Consider the following 18332-nt stretch of genomic DNA (forward strand, 5'->3'; position numbering starts at 1 on the left):
TATAAGGAAGAAATTCTTTACAATGAGGGTGGTGAAACACTGGAACAGGTTGCCCAGAGAGGTGGTGGAGGCCCCATCCCTGGAAGCATTCAAGGCCAGGTTGGACGGGGCTCTGAGCAACCTGATGGAGTTAGTGGTGTCCCTGCTCACTGCGGGGGGGTTGGACTAGATGACCTCTAGGGGTCCCTTCCAACCCAAAACATTCTATGATTCTATGATTCTATGTAAGAGGGATTTTATAGTACTGTTATGCAGGGTTTGTATTTCCAGAACATCTTTACAGAACTCGAAGAATTCTCTTAATATTTTAAAAATGCTTTTACTATATAATACAGAGGTTTGCGTGGCTGTTTTTGTTATTCTGTGTTGTAATATTTAGTGTAAAATAGGACATTTTAAACAATGAATCAGATCTTTTCAGGTTATACAGACTTCAGCTCTGTGAGATTTCTAGTAGAGCTTGGTATTTCCTAAATGTCCTGAAGAGCCAATTGCAATCATGTATTTGGTGTCAGATTATTTCACTTTACTTTGCTTAACTTTTAGTGGTTTACTTTGGATGAAGTGTCCAAAGGAAAATTGCATTTAAAACTGGAATGGCTCACATTGATGCCAACTGCTGAAAATCTAGACAAGGTATTAAAGGAACTCATTACTTTTATCCTAATCTTAATTGTTGTGGGTTGTTTTTTGTTGTTGGGGGGGGGGGGGTTAATTATGTAATCAATTTAATTCTCTGTCTGTCGTGAATTTGGATAAACCTGTAACTTTATTCCAAGCTGTTTGCCTTTAGAAATCTCAAACCAGTTATAACTGTCAACGGACTCTTGTGGCATGGGATTTTAAAATGCTTTTGTCGACCTCTTCTTTTCTCTTAATGTTACAGTTTGAGAATATCAGCTAACATTTTATTAGCCTGGGAGATAAAGCTGGATATGATATTATAATCTGTCCAGTCTAAAAAAAAATACTGAGGAAATGGAGTGGAAATTTCCATAAAATGGGTTTGAAATATCTATATGAGTCTTGAAAACTTACTTCTTATGCTTCATAGTGTGCATTTCTGAATGTTTGTGTTTTGGGAGATGCTTTTAAAATATTTTTCAGGAATGGGATAGAAATAATAATATTATTTGATTTTCAGAAAGACTTACAGTGTGTTTTTGGTTTAGGTGCTAACAAGCATTAGAGCTGATAAAGACCAAGCCAATGATGGGCTTTCTTCTGCATTGCTTATTCTCTATTTGGACTCAGCAAGAAACCTGCCCGTAAGTTATATTCTGATGGATACCCTTTTGTCATGGGTATCTCTTGCGTACTTCCAGCATGGCTTGCTTATTAGTATGGCACACTGCTTTACTAACACACATTATGCCATGTTTTCTATACTTTCTCGTTTCAAAACGTGTAATGTAAGGTCCACATGTCTAGTAGAATAGTATTATAGATACATATTTAATAAAACATTACTCTTTAATCAGTGTGATTTTTCTTTAAAGAATGCTCCTTTCCTGGACTTGAAAGGCTGCATGTTTTTATTATTACACAGTGTTTTCCATAAATAGTGTGGGATTAGCATGAGGAATTTTAAGGAACTAACTGGGAAAAGGCCCACTTCCTTGAGTTCAGGTAAACTTGCTTGCTTTGGTTTAGGGTATCTGTGGTAGATTTGAAGGTACTGAAGTCCTCATCATGAAATTGGTACTGTGCAGTTGATGTTACAGTGGCAGAATACTTGTATGAGATTTCTGTCAGGTTGTCATTTGGAGTATTGTTTATTTGCTTGGGCAAAACATAGAACCAAAAAAATTAATGGTTCTGTCATTATACGGATTATACTGTGGGACTTGGAAATAGCTTGTTTATGACAAGCACAGGCTGTTTTGTAGTTTATTTTGAGTTAGTAAAGTACTGTTCCTGTCTGTAAATGATAGCAGTAGTAAAGCAAACCCTACCAAAAATAGATATGTGAAGCATAACACTTGAGTTTTGCTGGTTTTCAGCATTGCTATTAGATGAGAAATTCTGGAAGTGATAACTAAAATACTAATCAGAGAAGAAGGTTTTTAAGCCTCAGATTTCTTTACATGCATTTTGCAAATTTGTCCACTCATCTTAAATTTAACTTAAAATGCTACATCAAACAGAGTGGTAAGAAATGAAAGCTTAGTAGCCTAAATAATTTACATCACTGACTAGTGAATTCATGTCTGTTCCAGAACATATAGAGCAGTGTTTGGAAGTAGTATTTATAGGTTATTTTAAAAGCTAAAAAGATGTAGCTCATTTGGAACAGAGCTCTGCATTATCTTTTTAAGCTCCCTGTGTTGAATTCAGAGGAACTCTGTAACTTAGCAGAAAAATAGTAGAATTACTCTAGTAGAGTAAGCAAAACTAGAACAGAATTATGCCGTGCTTAACATCAGTTTCAGAATGTGGCAATGCACAGGAGAAGTCCGTCTGCTATCTGTTTTGTGCACTAGATTAAAATGAACCCATTTCTGTATTTTCTTGTTCAACTGCTGGATTGTACTCAAACTGTTACAAGTTTAATATATTTGTTAAAATACACTAAAGCCTCTTAATTAAAATGAAGAGTTTAAAGTTCTCTTATCCACAATTTCCAGGTTTTTTCCACAGAACTCTGCTTCTCTATATCAGATGAGCTTCTCCAGCCACTCAGAGGCTTTGTCATAAGTCTAGTTTTTCCTTTCCTGTTTTAAACAAACGTTTCGTAACATTGTCTCCCTCTTTCAGAAAGGTTAGGCTGCTAGTCTGGAGTTCTACCTACTTTTGGGGACAGTATTTTAATTTCAGTGTCTTAATCAGTACTTCTAATCAGTAGATCTCTACAGTGTATGGCACAGAAAGGGGAAGTTCCTTGCACAAAGCTGACCAGTTAGGAAATTTGGGAACAGGATCCCAAATTTCTTACTGCTGTGTCTGATGTTCTGTATACAGTACAGGATTGGGTGAATTGAGAATAAGGATGCTCATAGTGTGGGACCTGTTTAACTCTCTTTTTTTTCTTGCTTTACCAGCCCAGAAAAGCAGTTGGCTACAAATGACTCAGTATTAACTTCAAGTCATTTTCTTTTCAGAAACGTGTTATAAAGAATATAACAGATAGTAACATTGAACACTTGAAAATTCCATTTGCAAGTTTACAACAATAAAATAATTCAATACTGTGTTAAATTCAAGTTGTCCAAAACCAGATACAGAAAGGCTTCACAGTTAGGTGGGGGGAAGAATATCATGGGAAGACTTCTTCATGCGGGAGAACTGAAAAGATTGCTGTAGATTCTATAAAGACAATGCTCAGATAATGCCATGGAGCTGCTAGACAAACTGCAGTGAATTATAATGAATACGGCTTTTTTACGTCCATTTGTTTCTAATATTGAACAACATTTACAAGACTAAACATGAGAGTCTGCTGGCTTCTCGTGTTGTGTTCATATTCACTGATAGGGCTTGTGTAGTATAATAGCAAAATTAATCGCTCTTTTGGATTGCTTAAATTTATGGGGAACAAAAAGTTCAAAGAGAATGGGAGTGTTAAAATTACACCGACCCCTATTAATAGTTTTGAAGACTTTTGTCCACAACTTTAATGTTACAGCTGAAATATTTTCTAGATGAATAAGTACTTTTTATTACCTTCAAAATGGATTTCTTAAGTTAATGCTTATCACTGGTACATTTTAGATCTTGTCATCAACCTTGTTTTGTTTGAGTTATAGTGGATAATTCACACAGAATCACAGAATCACAGAATCGTAAGGGTTGGAAGGGACCTCAGGAGATCATCTAGTCCAACCCCCCTGCTAAAGCAGGCTCACCTAGAGCATGCTACACAGGACTTCATCCAGGCGGGCTTTGAATATCTCCAGAGAAGGAGACTCCACAACCTCCCTGGGCAGCCTGTTCCAGTGCTCTGCCACCCTCAGAGTGAAGAAGTTCTTCCTCATATTCAACTGAAACCTCTCGTGTTTCAGTTTGCATCCATTGCCCCTAGTCCTGTCGTTGGACACCACTGCAAACAGACTGCTTCCGTCCTCTTGACTTCCGCCCTTAAGATATTTGTATGCATTGATGAGATCCCCTCTCAGTCTTCTCTTCTTCAGGCTGAACAAGCCCAACTCTCTCAGCCTTTCCTCATAGGGGAGATGCTCCAGTCCCTTTATCATCCTAGTAGCTCTCCTCTGGACTCTTTCTAGGAGTTCCTCATCTTTCTTGAACTGGGGAGCCCAGAACTGGACACAGTACTCCAGGTGGGGTCTCACCAGGGCAGAGTAGAGGGGGAGGAGAACCTCCCTCGACCTGCTGGCCACACTCCTCTTAATACACCCCAGGAAATGTTACAGCTGAAATATTTTCTAGATGAATAAGTACTTTTTATTACCTTCAAAATGGATTTCTTAAGTTAATGCTTATCACTGGTACATTTTAGATCTTGTCATCAACCTTGTTTTGTTTGAGTTATAGTGGATAATTCCCAGCACAGGCATTTCTTTTGAACAGATGCGTCATAGCTGTGGGTTTCTGAGACACTGGGATGAATTATCTGAAATATATTTAAATTGAAATAGAAATGGTGTAGAAGGCTGTTTTCTAAATTTACTTAGTTGGATCTGCCATATAAATCTGAACTACAAAGAGTAAGCTTGGAAAGTGGGTTAATATATTTGAATAATTAATAAAAAATAAAAATCAAAAATTTTTCATCTTGCTGTGCTACAGAAAGTCATTTAACAGATGAAACTATTTGTAATGACAAATATTTACTTACTTTTTGTTATCTGCTGTTTTCTCTGGAATCCTTTGACTGTTTTCCTTAACTTTTTTGTGTAGTAAAGCTGCTTATGCATTCATTCTGCCACAATCCCATCACTCTGCTTTCTCCTTCCATTTCCATCTTCCTAAGAGTATCTACGAGGGAAACTTTGGGTGTGGATACTTAAAAGAGAGGAGAGCATCGGGACTAGTCTTTTGTGAAAACACTACCTCACTCTATAGAGCACTATTTGTGAGTTCTCTGGTATTATTTGTATTGTACCTTTTATCTGCCAGAGTGTGGATTAGTGCTACTAAAGCCACTCACTCTAGTGGAATGAGAGCATGCAATTTGTTTTGCTGCATGGTTTCAACAAGTGTGCATTGTTTTTGTGCTATTTTTATTACATTTTAAAGGCTACTTAAATTTCATTGATCAGCATATCATTGGGTAAGTAATTGACTTTTTATGATAAAAACCCAAGATAAGTTTGTTGTAAAAGCTCTTACATTTAACTTAAATTGCTGATTCATTGAGAAGTAAAATGCATACTGTACTAGCACACCGTGTGCTGGTGAATCGTTGGCTTTTATTGCAAAGAAATGAAACTAATAAATATTGCAAACAACATCCCTGTAGTTTCTTTAAAAGGTGATGCAGTCAATGTTTGTAAGTACTTGCAACCTCTCCACACTGGTTCAAGTATTGCTTTAAAAATGGGTGTGGTTCTTTGTGCTCCCCAAACTGTAAATTCCCTTGTAAATTCTATTTCACTCCATGATGCTCCTTGTTTTGCAAATTCCCAGGCTCCTTTTCTTTTTTTCAAATTAGTCTGTAGTCAGGAAAATCCAGGCAAGGGAAAAACAGCAATTAATATTTTTTTTTTGCTTGAAATTAATGTTAAAAGATTATTACAAACTAATGAGCCTCTGAATATCTTGCACTTAAATCTGTAAACACAACCTTGGTATCTTAAAAAAAATGAGAAGCTGTTCAGAATAAGAACTCTTTTGCCAGAGAGAGGTGGGTATGCCATTGAGATTGTGCAGATAAATTTGTTGCTGGCTGTTTACTTTTGGCACATATCATAATACTTGATTTAAAACCACCTTCCACCCTGCCCACCCCCAAATCCCAAAAAAATAATTTTCTGTGTTCCTTTTGGTTAGTTTCTGTATAGAGGTTCATTTTAAAGTATCAAAAAAGTTACATCCATTACCAAACCTTGTTAAAATTCAGTGAATTAAGAAATGCAGTTCATAAGCTATGGTTCAGTTATCCCAGTATTAAAACTGATAAGTAGTTGCTGTTTCTTTTAGTTATAAAAATAATAGATACAGCCTAAAACCAATAATCATTAAAAAAAAAATCAAAATGGTAGATAAAGAGTATAGCCCTGATGGTTTTGTTGATCTCAGGGTCCTTGCATTAGGACACGTCGTCTACATATTACAGCATGTATTTAGACATCGGACAAAACTTTCCAAATCCCCAAAGCGATTTGCGAGTCAGAGTGGAACAGCAATCATTTTAAAATAGCCAGGTCTGGATTTCCTTCAACAGCAGTGTTAACTGCAGCGTTGTTCTGCGGTTGCATGGGTGCTAGTCTTGCAGCAAGCAGGAGGATGAGATTTATGGCTGGAGGCCAGGAGAGAGGAGAGGACTGTAGTAGCCCAGAGAGAACAACAGCTTCAGCAGTCATAAAACTGCATCTTGTTTTCAGGGCATCTTCAGACACGAGGTATTATGCGGACATTCACACCTGCAAGTTTAGATATCCAACTGACATGTAACATGAGTTACCTGGGGGGGTGGGGGGAGGGTTAAAAAGGGAGCTCACTCTATATAGGGAGAGGGAAATCCAATGCCCTGGGTGCTCTCTGTTCCTTTCTGGACAGTTTTATTGACTGCTGGGAACCTAAATTCATGACACCTAATTCAGACATTTACCCATCTAAATCTCATTTATCTGAAGTTAAGGAGTATTGAATAGTGTTCTTAGTATGATTTCTGAAAGCAAGTCACACTAGTTTTATGGTATGTTATCATTAGTTCATAATAATCTATCTTTTAATTTGGTGTCTACATAACATATAAATGATCCATATTTTAGATTGGCTCTTACAATTCAGTGACTGTCTTCTGGTTATCAGCTGAGAATGTGCTCACAGATTTAGACACTTCTAAAGCCACATTTTTATCCCAAGCAAGATTTAGTAATGAGCCGTACTCCAAGCATATTGAATTAGGATCTGGCTTAATAACAGAACAGCTTGTTAGTTGTGGTGTAATTTATGGGTTTGTTAATAGGATTTACTGGCTCTTACAGAATGCTAGCCTAAAATCTGATTTATTCCACTGTGTCAGTTGTCAGTATAGTTCTTGGACACCTGTCCCCTTTTCCTATAAGTTGTATAAGTCTGTAAGTGCAGAGACACTCAGAACCATAGCAAGACAATTTTGTCACCCAAGGCAAGATCTTTTCTTGGCTTTTTACACTGAATACGCCCTTTTCTTCTCCTGATCTCCTCCCACCCAGCCTTTCAGCCACCATCGTCATGGACCTGCAGCTCCTTCCCTTGAAACCTGAAGTCTGTCTTAAACATATTTGCCCCAGCCGATGTCCCTCTTGGCCTATCCTTGCTATGATTCCAGAGGAATTGAGACATGTTCAATATCCAGGAATCATTGGTTGCCTGCCTTTATAATTGATTACATAGGTTTGGTTTTGACTTCTAAAATTCTTTGAAATAATATCGGGGGGGGGGGGGGGGAGGGAAGATGTGTACTGAATATGCAGGTGCAAATGTGAAGGAAAGATAGCCAGTAAGTTGAGGGGCAGTTTAGGATTCAAAATGATCTTGATGAATTGCAGACATGATCTGGAAAAATAAAAGTACTTTTCCATAGAGGATGGTGATTGCACCCATATAAATATGGGATGGAAATAGTTGTCTGATGGGTAGTTCTACAGATCTGTAGTCATGCTGTATCGTGCTGTTATGAAAGACAAACACCACACTGTATACAGAAAGAGGAGCGTGGCCTGTAAGTTGTATGGACTAATCCATCTGTTCTACTCAGCCGTTACTAAGGCCCAGTCACATTTTGGCCACAGCAATTTAAGATCTGGAGGACACCAGTGATGATAATGAGAAAGCCAGTAAACGTGGCTAGCAGAGGAAGAGTAACTAGGATGAGTTTAGCCTTACGAAGTAAAGGTGGGGATGGGAATAATACAAGGCTGCTGCAAACAAAGTGACTTCTTCATGTTTGTCATGAAAACAAGAAACAGTGCTTAAACTCCAGCAAGGAACACACCTGTTGGGCATTAAAAAAATTTCTAAAGAAAAGGATAGTTAAACATTAGGATTGATATGTCTAGGGATATTGGGCAGTCGCCGTCTTTGAAGGTCTTTAAGTACAATAGTAAGGCCCTAACGTATCAGATAAATAGCTGTGGAAGAGTCCTTTTTTTTTTTTTTTAAGAAAAATAATGATTAAACAAATCCCACAAAACCAGCCAAACCGTATTTCTTTTTCCAGTTTCATCATATTGTATATTCATTCTGAAATAGAAATTTTAAAGCTGGAGGCCAGGAATCTTGTCATATATATAATGGCCAACTTCAGGATATGACGTTCCCAAAGAAAATATAAAAAAGCATTTCTGCACAAAGGTTGAATCTCTCTTCAAATTTTAGTCACTTTTGGATTTGAATTTCAGGAAGGCATTTCTCTTGGCAGAGCATTAATAATACCGGTTTCTGCTCATAAACCAGCATGTTTTAAAAGGCCATTAATGCAATTTTTTGTTGCCACACACTACAGCTTTTAAAGCAGAATTCTCCCTTGAAACAAAAATTTGTGCTTAAAGAAAAAGCCAGCCATAAGTATGCTAACGTGAAGTCTGTTTTATTTCAAAATCTTATTTCCTGAAATTATTTCTTAAGTTGAATGCAAATTTTCTGTAACATTTTTGTACTTCACATGTGTCACTTCAAGAACAATTTATTATTTTTAAAACAAAATTTTTAAATTTGCTTAATTAATGGAAAGTAGTCAGAGGTTTTGTCCTGCCAAATCAGTTCAAATTCATATTGTCAGTGTATTTGTATGCCTTCATTCAACTGAGTAAAGTCGTAGACCTTCATTCTAGTTAGCATGTAGTGTTTGTATCGTTAGTCTGCTGAAGAGGCTCAAATGAGTTATATTTTTATAATAATCTAAGTCCTATAATAGAATCATAGAATGTTTTGGGTTGGAAGGGACCCCTAGAGGTCATCTAGTCCAACCCCCTATCAATAATTTCAGCATATTAATTCTCCCATAAAAGGACTCCTTCACATAATTACTTATCATCAGAGAACCTTCTATGTTATGATAATATAATCAACCAAATTTAAAAAAAGGTTCACTCAGAAGGCAGTTTGCAGGACATCAGGCTTTCAATAAAACCTATTTTGTGAAGTTTTGTTATTATGGTAAAGAAAACTGGTAAAGAAGTGTAAGTGGACTGAAAGTGAGTATATTAGTTTTAAAGCAGAATACAAACATTCAGAGAGGACAAGAGGAAAAAAAAAGTTTTGTCAGACTCTTTTTTTTTTTTGGTTGTCCTTGTTGTTGTTCCTTCATTGTTTTGTTTGAAACATTTTTGGGGTTTTTTTAGGTTGGTTTTTTTCCTGCTTTGTCCTATGTTGTCATGTCATAATTAATTAACCTGGTAAAGTTGCTTCATTGCATGACTTATTAACCCTTCCTATGTTCGTTCTCTCCTGACTTAAAAGCATAATCCATTAGAATTTAACCCTGATGGCTTGAAGAAGGCTGCTGTTCAGAAAGCCCTAAAGGTAAAACTAATATAGTTGTCCATTTAAGGTCACAAAAGTAATTGGAAATGCACAAATGCCTGCAAAACTTCTCTGCCAACGGTGGATGGAATTTCTGTTGCCAGATATATGTTTAGTGCAATTCCATTTTACTTAAATTTGGTTTCAAGAAGAGGTCAAGACATAGATAAAATACTATGGTCTTTGGTAATTTGAATTTTAGATCAGCTGAGTGGAGCATAGACTGGGGGGGGAAAAATAGTCCCGAGAACTAATTTGAAGTAGTAACTAAAGAACAAAGCTGACATGAAAGCTAAACCATCTTTTACATACTGAGTGATACTTTATTGGTCAAGTCTGAATGACTAACAAATAAAATCAATCTCTGACATTTTTGGAACAGTCTTGCTCCTGCTACATGTTTTTAGATGGCTTTACATCTTTTATATAAATGCTAAACAAATTTAGCCCAGCTTTTTGTTATGAAAGACTTAGGGTTGAGAGGCAAACTTGGAAGGCGTAAGCCAAGTTCTCAGCTGGAGGAACTTGGACACGAGGCAATTTCTAATAGACTGTCAACAGCAAATCTGTTAGTGGCAGGTGTTAGAGGAGCATTATATGTGTGTGTACATATCGCTGCCTATTTAGCATGAATTAAAATTATGTATATTTACGTATCAGCATAAGCAACAGGGTCTTTTTGTCAAATTCTCTAGTTTCATAGTTTTATGAATAAAAGGAAGTTTCAGGCACCTTTTTAGGGACAAGGAAAAAATGAATCAAATTTCACCTATGATTCTTAAACACCATCAGCTGGACAGTAATCTGACTTCCCTTCTGTTCTTTAAACCTTTTTATTCTGTCGACTTTGATGAGAGCTAAATATTTTCCATTAGAAATCATGAAAAAAAGAAATGCGGCGTTCATCCAAGAAAGGAGTGCTTTCTTAACAGCTTTGTTTCTAAAGGAAAGTATGGCTATAAGTAGTGTGTCACATTAAAGTCAAGTAATATAATGGAAGTATGATGTCCAAAATGTAAGTACAGATCCAAAAATACCTGAAATATGCACATTCTTAATTTAAAAATATAAAATATTTTAATCGTTTGGTTGTAATTGTGACCTTACATACATTAAGTAGATTTTAACTAACTTTCTGTTTACATACCTGATCTGTACAATTTCCTACATGGTAGAATTCCAAGTATATTATTAACCATGTATACTATATTTTCTAGGCCATTTAAACTGCATTAACGCCTGCTTGAGATGATTAACTTTCATGTCTAACTTTTCTTTCTGACTTAAATTTTTGTTAGGTTAATTTAAAATTTGTGAAAGAAACATGTAGTTGGGCATGTTCCTTTGTGTATATAATTTGTGTCTAAACTGATGTTTATTTTCACAGTTTGATGTAATGCTATACACCTGGTGAGCAAGGCTCAGATATGGCAGATGGTTGATTCTCTAATAAAGAGTATTTGGTAAACTGTAGAAATGTGCATCAGGTACATTGTAGTGCATCTTCTTTTCTCCCCAAACTGAAAAAGGGGGAATATCAATGTTATGATATTACATCCAATTTAATAATGCTACTGCAATGTAAATAAAGTAAGCTTCCTGAGTTTGTGCTTTCTCCATATCTCCCATCTGCATGCAATATTCATTTTGCAGTTTTAACTATGCTTCATTACCTTTGGGGGTTGTAATGCTCATTAAAGGGTAAGAATTTGCACCTTACCAATTTCATTCAAAGAAAATGGAAAGGGGTCTAAAACTCCTGCTTATTTGTAGCGTTTTGCTTCAGCGTATTTAGGGTAGTTGGATGCCTTCATGTGTGTTCATGGCTTACTAGCCAGTCTGCCATTCAAGCCTATTGAATAAAATACTGAGAATAATAGATAAGCATATAGTAGAACACATATGATTTGTATTTTTAAGATGCGAACATTTACATTTCAGAGGAGAGAGGTTTTGCTTTATTCTGAAGGCAAAGTTTTTGCTTTTTCTTTATCAGTCAGGAAAGAAAATAAACAGCAACCCCAACCCACTTGTTTTGCTGTCAGTTGGACACAAGGCACAGGAAAGTAAGGTAAGTTCCTACTCTTTATACTTGGCTCTGTCTACAAACATTTGGTGGCTCTGTGTGCTTGGCATTAGCTATCAAGCCGTTGAGCATATCCTCTGTACTAAAAGTTACCACCAGAACTGAAATTGTCAACAAGAAGCCAAGGGTGCTTCCTCAAATTAAACTGTGAGTAGAGACCAGGTTTTTAACTGTTTGCAGATGTCCTTCCACAGCAGGTTCTGATCGGCAACTGGGATTCCTACAGTAATGATTACGAAAATAACAGTGTGGGCAAACATCGGGCTTCAAAATACTGTGATCAAGATTTGAAAATTTAGAGAATTACAGAGTTACAGAAATGCCCAGGTCGAAAGGGACCACTGAAGATCACCTGCTTGAACCTTCTGTTTAAAGGAGGGCCTTAGATTTGCAGGAGTGCTGTGTAGCTCTCAGGGGGTCATAGTTTAGCCAGGCTGCTTTGTTATGTCTGCTGCTTTTTCTGCTTTGAGGTGTGGACCACTTCTCCGCTTTGAGAAGGCTGTCCTCTAGCACTCCTGAGATCCTGTGCCCTCCAAGGTAGACACTCATAGAGTCCCTTCTAACAGTTCCTAAAGCAAGTTGAAATCTGCTTTTCTGAAGTCCAAGGCTTTTATTCTGCTATTTGTTTTCCTCATGCCCCTTAGGATCTTAAGCTCTGTGATCTTACGGTCGCTGTAGCCAAGGCTGCTGTTGATAGCCACATCTGCAAACCAATATTCCTCATTTGTAAGTAGTAGATTCAGAAGAACACCACTCCTAGTCAACACATCCAATGACTGAGAACAACCATAACACAACAGTATGTGTTTTAGCACAAACTCTTAAACTGCTTGTGCACCACTGTGCTGCTTTCCTAGGAAACATTTGAGTAGTTGAAGCTCTCAGTGAGAACCTGGTTCTGCAGATGTGAGGCAGCTTTGAATCATCTGAAGGCGGCATCATTCATCTCTTAAATGGATGGTCTGTAACAGATGCCTGTCATGAGGTCGATCTTGATGGTGATCCCTCTGATTTTGATCCAAGGCATTCAACGTGCCTGTCATCTTGTCCATAACTAACCTCTGTGCGTAAAAAAAGCTCTTTAAAATAAAATAGCAACAGTGAAGTGATACCTAGATAGGTAGATATATGCAATATGGGTGGGGTTTGGGGGTTTTTTTTGTTTTTTAAGTAAAAGTGTCAGTAAGCCAAAAGGAGAGGACATCTAATTTGGCTTCTTCATATCCTGTCAAAAATTGTCACAAAGCCTAAACCAGATCTTATAGACAGTCTTAATTTTGATACCGATTAGAGAATGGAGATAGAAATTCAAGTCCTTTGTTCCTAGAGATAGCTTTTTTAATGAGTGCTTTCTTCCCCTTGCCCCCCACTAATGGCTGAAAGGAGTGAGATTTGGCAGTGAAATCTCCCACATGGCTCCTTGGCAGTTAGAAGGAAAAATAGGAGTTTCATTGAGTTAGTTCAGTCCTTACAGAGAAATATAAGAAGAGAGAGAATATGCCAGTCTGAAGACCTTGCATTTGTTCATAGACTGGTGTGAAGTAAAGGTTCTTTAGCAGGAGTTTTACTTGATGTACAGCAACTTTAATGCAAAACATATTCTATTACATGTCCTGTGTATAATTTTATATGTGATATTATATATGACTTGGGTAGATCCCACTTGGCCTTTGTTTAAATATGTCAGGTTTCAGACATTAATTTTACAAAGCCAAAATGAAAAATGTTTTCAACTCTTGACACCGGCTTTGTTAAGACAAAAATGTTTTATAATTTGTATGCTTCCTGTTCTGTAACTTCAGATTCGATACAAGACCAATGAACCAGTATGGGAGGAAAACTTTACTTTCTTTGTACACAATCCCAAAAGACAAGATCTTGAAGTTGAGGTACGTTGTCTCACTCTCTTTAGAAACCTTTAGGTACTAAGGCATATCAGTAGTAGCATTCAGACATTACAGGCTGTTGTGAAATGAGACTGAATATATTATGAACAACATTAAAATTACACTTAAGTGTTTTTTAAGACGAGGCTATGAAATGTTTATTTGCATTTACTACTAAAAGGAAGAAAGACTATAACCAGTCTCTCACCAGAAGAACATATTTGATGGCTGTCTTACTTAAAAAAAAGAAAAAAAAAGGAAAAAAATTTAAATTTTTATACCTGTTTCGAACCTTAACACTCTTAACTGCTAGCAGAAATTGCTGTTCTATATGGCTGATTTGTTTTCTCTCTCATCCCAAGGAAGTCTTTGCTTTATCCAAATACAGTATCCCTTTACACTGCTGACATGTCATTTACGTAGTTCAAAGAAACTAAAGTGTAAATGAGTACTGTAGTAGTTACTATTCCTCTAAGAGTTGTTGGAGTTCATTTTCACAGACCATTTGGAAACCATGTAGTTATTGTGATCAAGGGTCAGGTAGATGTAGATGTGATGGTTAGTTTTCTGTTTGCTTTTGCTGTAGAAGATAGGGATGAAGAAACTAGGCATTGAATTTATTTGCTATTTCTTTCTTCATAAGTAATTTTATGATCAAGGAAATTTGGTTTCACCAAAGAACAAACTACATCCGATATTGTTTGGATGTTTTTGTTCTTAAATAAAACTGTGATTTCCTTTTCTTTCTCTGAATTCTAACAAAGCAGATGATACAAAATGACTTAGCTTCTGTGTTCCTTCAGGTGAGGGATGAACAGCACCAGTGTTCCTTGGGGAACTTCAAACTGCCTCTAAGCCAGTTGCTGGAGAGTGAAGATTTAACTATGCATCAGCGGTTCCACCTGAGCAACTCTGGTCCAAACAGCACTATAAACATGAAGATTGCACTCAGGGTACTCTGAAACTTTTCCTGTTGTAAATATCTGAAAGCATATTTAAGATTGTTCTGACTTCTAGCTCTATGAAGAAGACAGTACGTTTCCTTGGGTGTCACAATGCCAGGTGTCCTTAGTTGTGGCAGTGCTATGAAGTACGCAAAGATAACCTCTAACTTAAATACATTCCATTTCAAAACCAGAAAATTCTTCAAATAAAACAGTAATCAGCTGCATTAATTAAGACTGAGGTTCCCCTTGGTTTTACGTTCAGAAATCATGTTTGGAATCTGAAGTCCTTCAAGTCTCTTGTCACTCAGTAGGCTAAAGATGAGGGAAATCACCTTTATCTTATAGAAATAGCACTGAGGTCATGATGATTTAAAAAGAATAAAGTTTATAGGGAAAGGAAGTACCTTCATAGTACTAGAAAAATTCAGACCAACTTTCAAGCACATTCGAGTTTTGGAGACGAAACTTGTATACCTGAAAGTTGGTTTGTCTTTTTCCCCTGCTAAATTATTTGCTTTAATAAGATAGTGTATCTCTTTGCAAACACTGTCAACTTCTGTTAACTTCTGTTATTTGTTTGTTTCTAAAAGCACTTTCTTGCTTACTTGTTATTAATAAATGAAATAATTTATAAAAGAGAAAGTAAGGACAATGAGAAGAACTTGTGATGTGGAATTAAATTTCAAAAAGATTAGAAGAAAAAAAATTATAGAAGAGCTTTCCAGGTAGCTAGAGCTGCAAAGTAAATAGAACTTGCATCAAAAGTGTGTAGAGTATGGGAAGGGAATAATGAGGAGAATTTCACATTGGTTTATAGTTACTGCAGTTGCCACAAAGAAGATGGATCTGTGTTTTGCTGTGCAAAAGGTTTCCTGTTGTAGAGTGGATGAGCATAAGTGTGAATATTTTTGGTCCTGCAGTAATGTCTGAACTTAACAACTTGTCACCAATCAGTAGTCTTGTAGAAACAAATTTGTTCCTGTTTTTTTATGCTGAAAATCGTAGTATTACGTGTATTTTTACCGTATCTAGGTCCTTTCTCTTGAAAAGCAAGCAAGATCTCCAGATCATCAACACTCAGCCCAAGTGAAAAGGCCATCTCTTTCCAAAGATGCAAGAAAATCATCTGTTAAGCCTCAGGTTCCTGTCTCACCACCACCTGATTCAAACAAACCTGTTCCAGCTTCCCCAGTGACAGACGGTGATAAAAAGACTGATACTGAGAAAAGTCAGGCTCCCAATGCCAGCCCTCAGTGGCCAACAGATCTAAGCCGAAGTTCCTCCAGTCTTCATGCCTCTAACTTCTCTTATTCTCCCAGTCACCTCTCGGTCAAAGAACCCACTCCTAGCATAGCCTCAGACATATCTCTGCCTATTGCCACGCAGGAGCTACGGCAAAGACTACGACAGCTTGAAAAGTATGGTGTTAATTGCTTGGTTTTGCAATACATCTAAGTTGATTTATAAAAAATGTCATCAGTGTAGCCAAAGAAAAAGTGCTTAGTTTGCATTTCAGTAATATTTCTTCCTGTTGTGGTTTGAGCCTGGCATTTTAAAATTAGTCATTGTGATTTTCTGCTTCCTCCCAGTACCTCAGTTAGACAGATTCTGCGATTAGAAGTTACCTTACTGTTGTGATGATCTGCAAGATAAAGTCGACCTTGTTGTCATAGCTACACTGTGTAGTGCTAAAAGCAGTGGGATGGCAAGAGGGAAGGGTATTTTTCAATATAACATTAATCACTTTCATGGCAATAGTTGCCTGTTTCACCACTGAATCCTATTGGGATTAATAGTTAGCCAATTAAGCTGAATATAGCTGGTCTTTTTAAATTACTCAGAGGGATAGTTGACTATAAAGAATGTTATATGACTAGTCAGTTACTATTCAATTCATGAGGATTGCTGCAGCCATGCTTTCTTAAATTCTCTAATTTTTTTTATTTTATTTGCCACCTGTGCTTACCAGTAAAGGTAGCTGAGCAGCCATTCCACTCTGAATAGGAGAATGGAAACCATTAATTCCCTATTCATGTAGCTCCTCTGTGAAGCTAGGTAGAAAGATTTTAATTTTTTATTTGTAAGGGATTGAATCAATTCATCTTTTTCTCTATCAGAGTTTGTAGAATCAGTAGAGTAATATAGGTTGGAAGGAACCTCTGGAGGTCGGTCAGCCCCCTGCTCAAAGCAAATCCCACTTCAAAGTTAGATCAGGTTTCTTGGGCCTTGTCCAAATAAGTTTTGAATATCTCCAAGGATGGAGATTCTATAAACTTTCTCAGCAATTCCAGTGCTTAACCACTCCACTGTGAAAACATTTTTTCCTTATTTCCAATTGGAATTTAGTTGCTGCAGCTTGCCTCTGGCTTCTTGTTCTTCTACTGTGTACAGCCACAAGGAGCCTGACTCAGGTGTCTCTGTAATGTTTGGTTTAAGTAGCAAAAGACTCCAACTGAATCTGCTGTTGACCTTCTCTTCAATTTGTACAAACCCATTTCCTTCACCATCTGCTTATGTGCTCCAGTCCCCCATTTATCTTTATGGTCCTCTGCTGTCTCGTATTCGGTTTGACAGTCTCTCTTCTGGCCCCAAACTGAGTTAGCCTTTGCTAATTATGACAAATGTTGAAACACTACTCACTACTCCTTATTTAATACACAAATTTCATACTTTCTTATTTGACAAGAGTGGTAAAGCTACAGCTGTGGCGGTCCTTTATTGCAGACCCCCTGGTTTTAGGTGCTCTGATTTTTTCTATTATTTTAACTAAGAAAATACTGAACTGAAACGCTTCATTCTAGTTTTTAAAGTTAATGACTTGGGAATGTTAATGGAGCAATCACTTTGTAGTAGCTATTCACAAAAGAGGCACACCTCTCCCTTGAAGTTAAGATATCCTTCAGGTGGTTGAGAAATGCTAAGCGTGCCGTATGCTGTCCTGTGTGAAACAGAAAATGCTCATAGTCAGTTTACACAAACCAAAATAAGCATTTCATAGAGATGAGCGAACTCTGCAAATATTGGCCATTCTTCAAAGCAGAACTTCTTAAACATGGTGCTTGCTCGTTTTTTAAGCATGACCTGTATTTTAAGAGTAAATTGATACTAAACTTATTTTCAGTGTGGCATGAGCTACAGAAAAGTAAAATGGCTGTGTTTATACTGTGATTTGAGCTTTTAAGGTGGTAAATAGGTCTAATTATCACTATTTTGATTCCAAGAATATCTATACTTCTTTGTTAGAGAATTTAGAAAACAATGAGCTGGTCTTCTAACTGCTTCCTGGCCATAGCTAAGAGTGGCCCATCACTGAGGTTTTCATTGCAGTTTGCACCATTAGACTTTCCAATTTCCTAGATCCTGCTTTAATGTTTATTTTAGGCTAAGCAAGCTCTTTACTGATAATGGCTTTCAAAACACTGAAGAGCAGTTGAACTCTAAACTGACAAGAATACCTAGCTTATTTTGGAGAGCAGAACTGGTGGACCAGGAACTGAAGTACAAGAAAGTGATGAAGATACGCTCGTGTGCTAGCTTGCCTGTGCTCTCTTCTTTCATGTTGGTCTAGTGAAAAGTTAAATGGATAATACATGATTCCTGGGAAAACTACTCAGCATATATTTCAGTTAGGTCTCACTTTAAATACGAGTTTTAGAAACTAAGTGTAATGTTCTACTTTTTTCCACAGTGGAACAACTCTGGGGCAGTCTCCATTAGGGCAGATTCAGCTAACAATTCGTCATAGTTCACAAAGAATCAAACTGATTGTGGTCGTGCATTCCT

At 37.0% G+C, this 18332-nt stretch overlaps 1 protein-coding gene across 1 annotated transcript in view; it reads left to right on the forward strand.

Moving 5' to 3' along the window:
• The window catches only part of ESYT2 (extended synaptotagmin 2), a 73092-nt gene that overhangs the window by 49249 nt on the left and 5511 nt on the right, over nucleotides 1-18332 (forward strand). Inside the window, exons 12-19 of the mRNA XM_035888404.1 lie at nucleotides 547-636; nucleotides 1173-1268; nucleotides 9568-9630; nucleotides 11627-11701; nucleotides 13519-13605; nucleotides 14406-14555; nucleotides 15582-15967; nucleotides 18238-18332. Coding sequence (XP_035744297.1) covers nucleotides 547-636; nucleotides 1173-1268; nucleotides 9568-9630; nucleotides 11627-11701; nucleotides 13519-13605; nucleotides 14406-14555; nucleotides 15582-15967; nucleotides 18238-18332 — 1042 coding nt within the window. The remainder of the gene's footprint in view (nucleotides 1-546; nucleotides 637-1172; nucleotides 1269-9567; nucleotides 9631-11626; nucleotides 11702-13518; nucleotides 13606-14405; nucleotides 14556-15581; nucleotides 15968-18237) is intronic.

Source organism: Egretta garzetta, unplaced genomic scaffold (assembly GCF_000687185.1).
Source record: "Egretta garzetta isolate BGI_Z169 unplaced genomic scaffold, ASM68718v1 scaffold181, whole genome shotgun sequence".
Taxonomy (NCBI): Eukaryota; Metazoa; Chordata; class Aves; order Pelecaniformes; family Ardeidae; genus Egretta; species Egretta garzetta.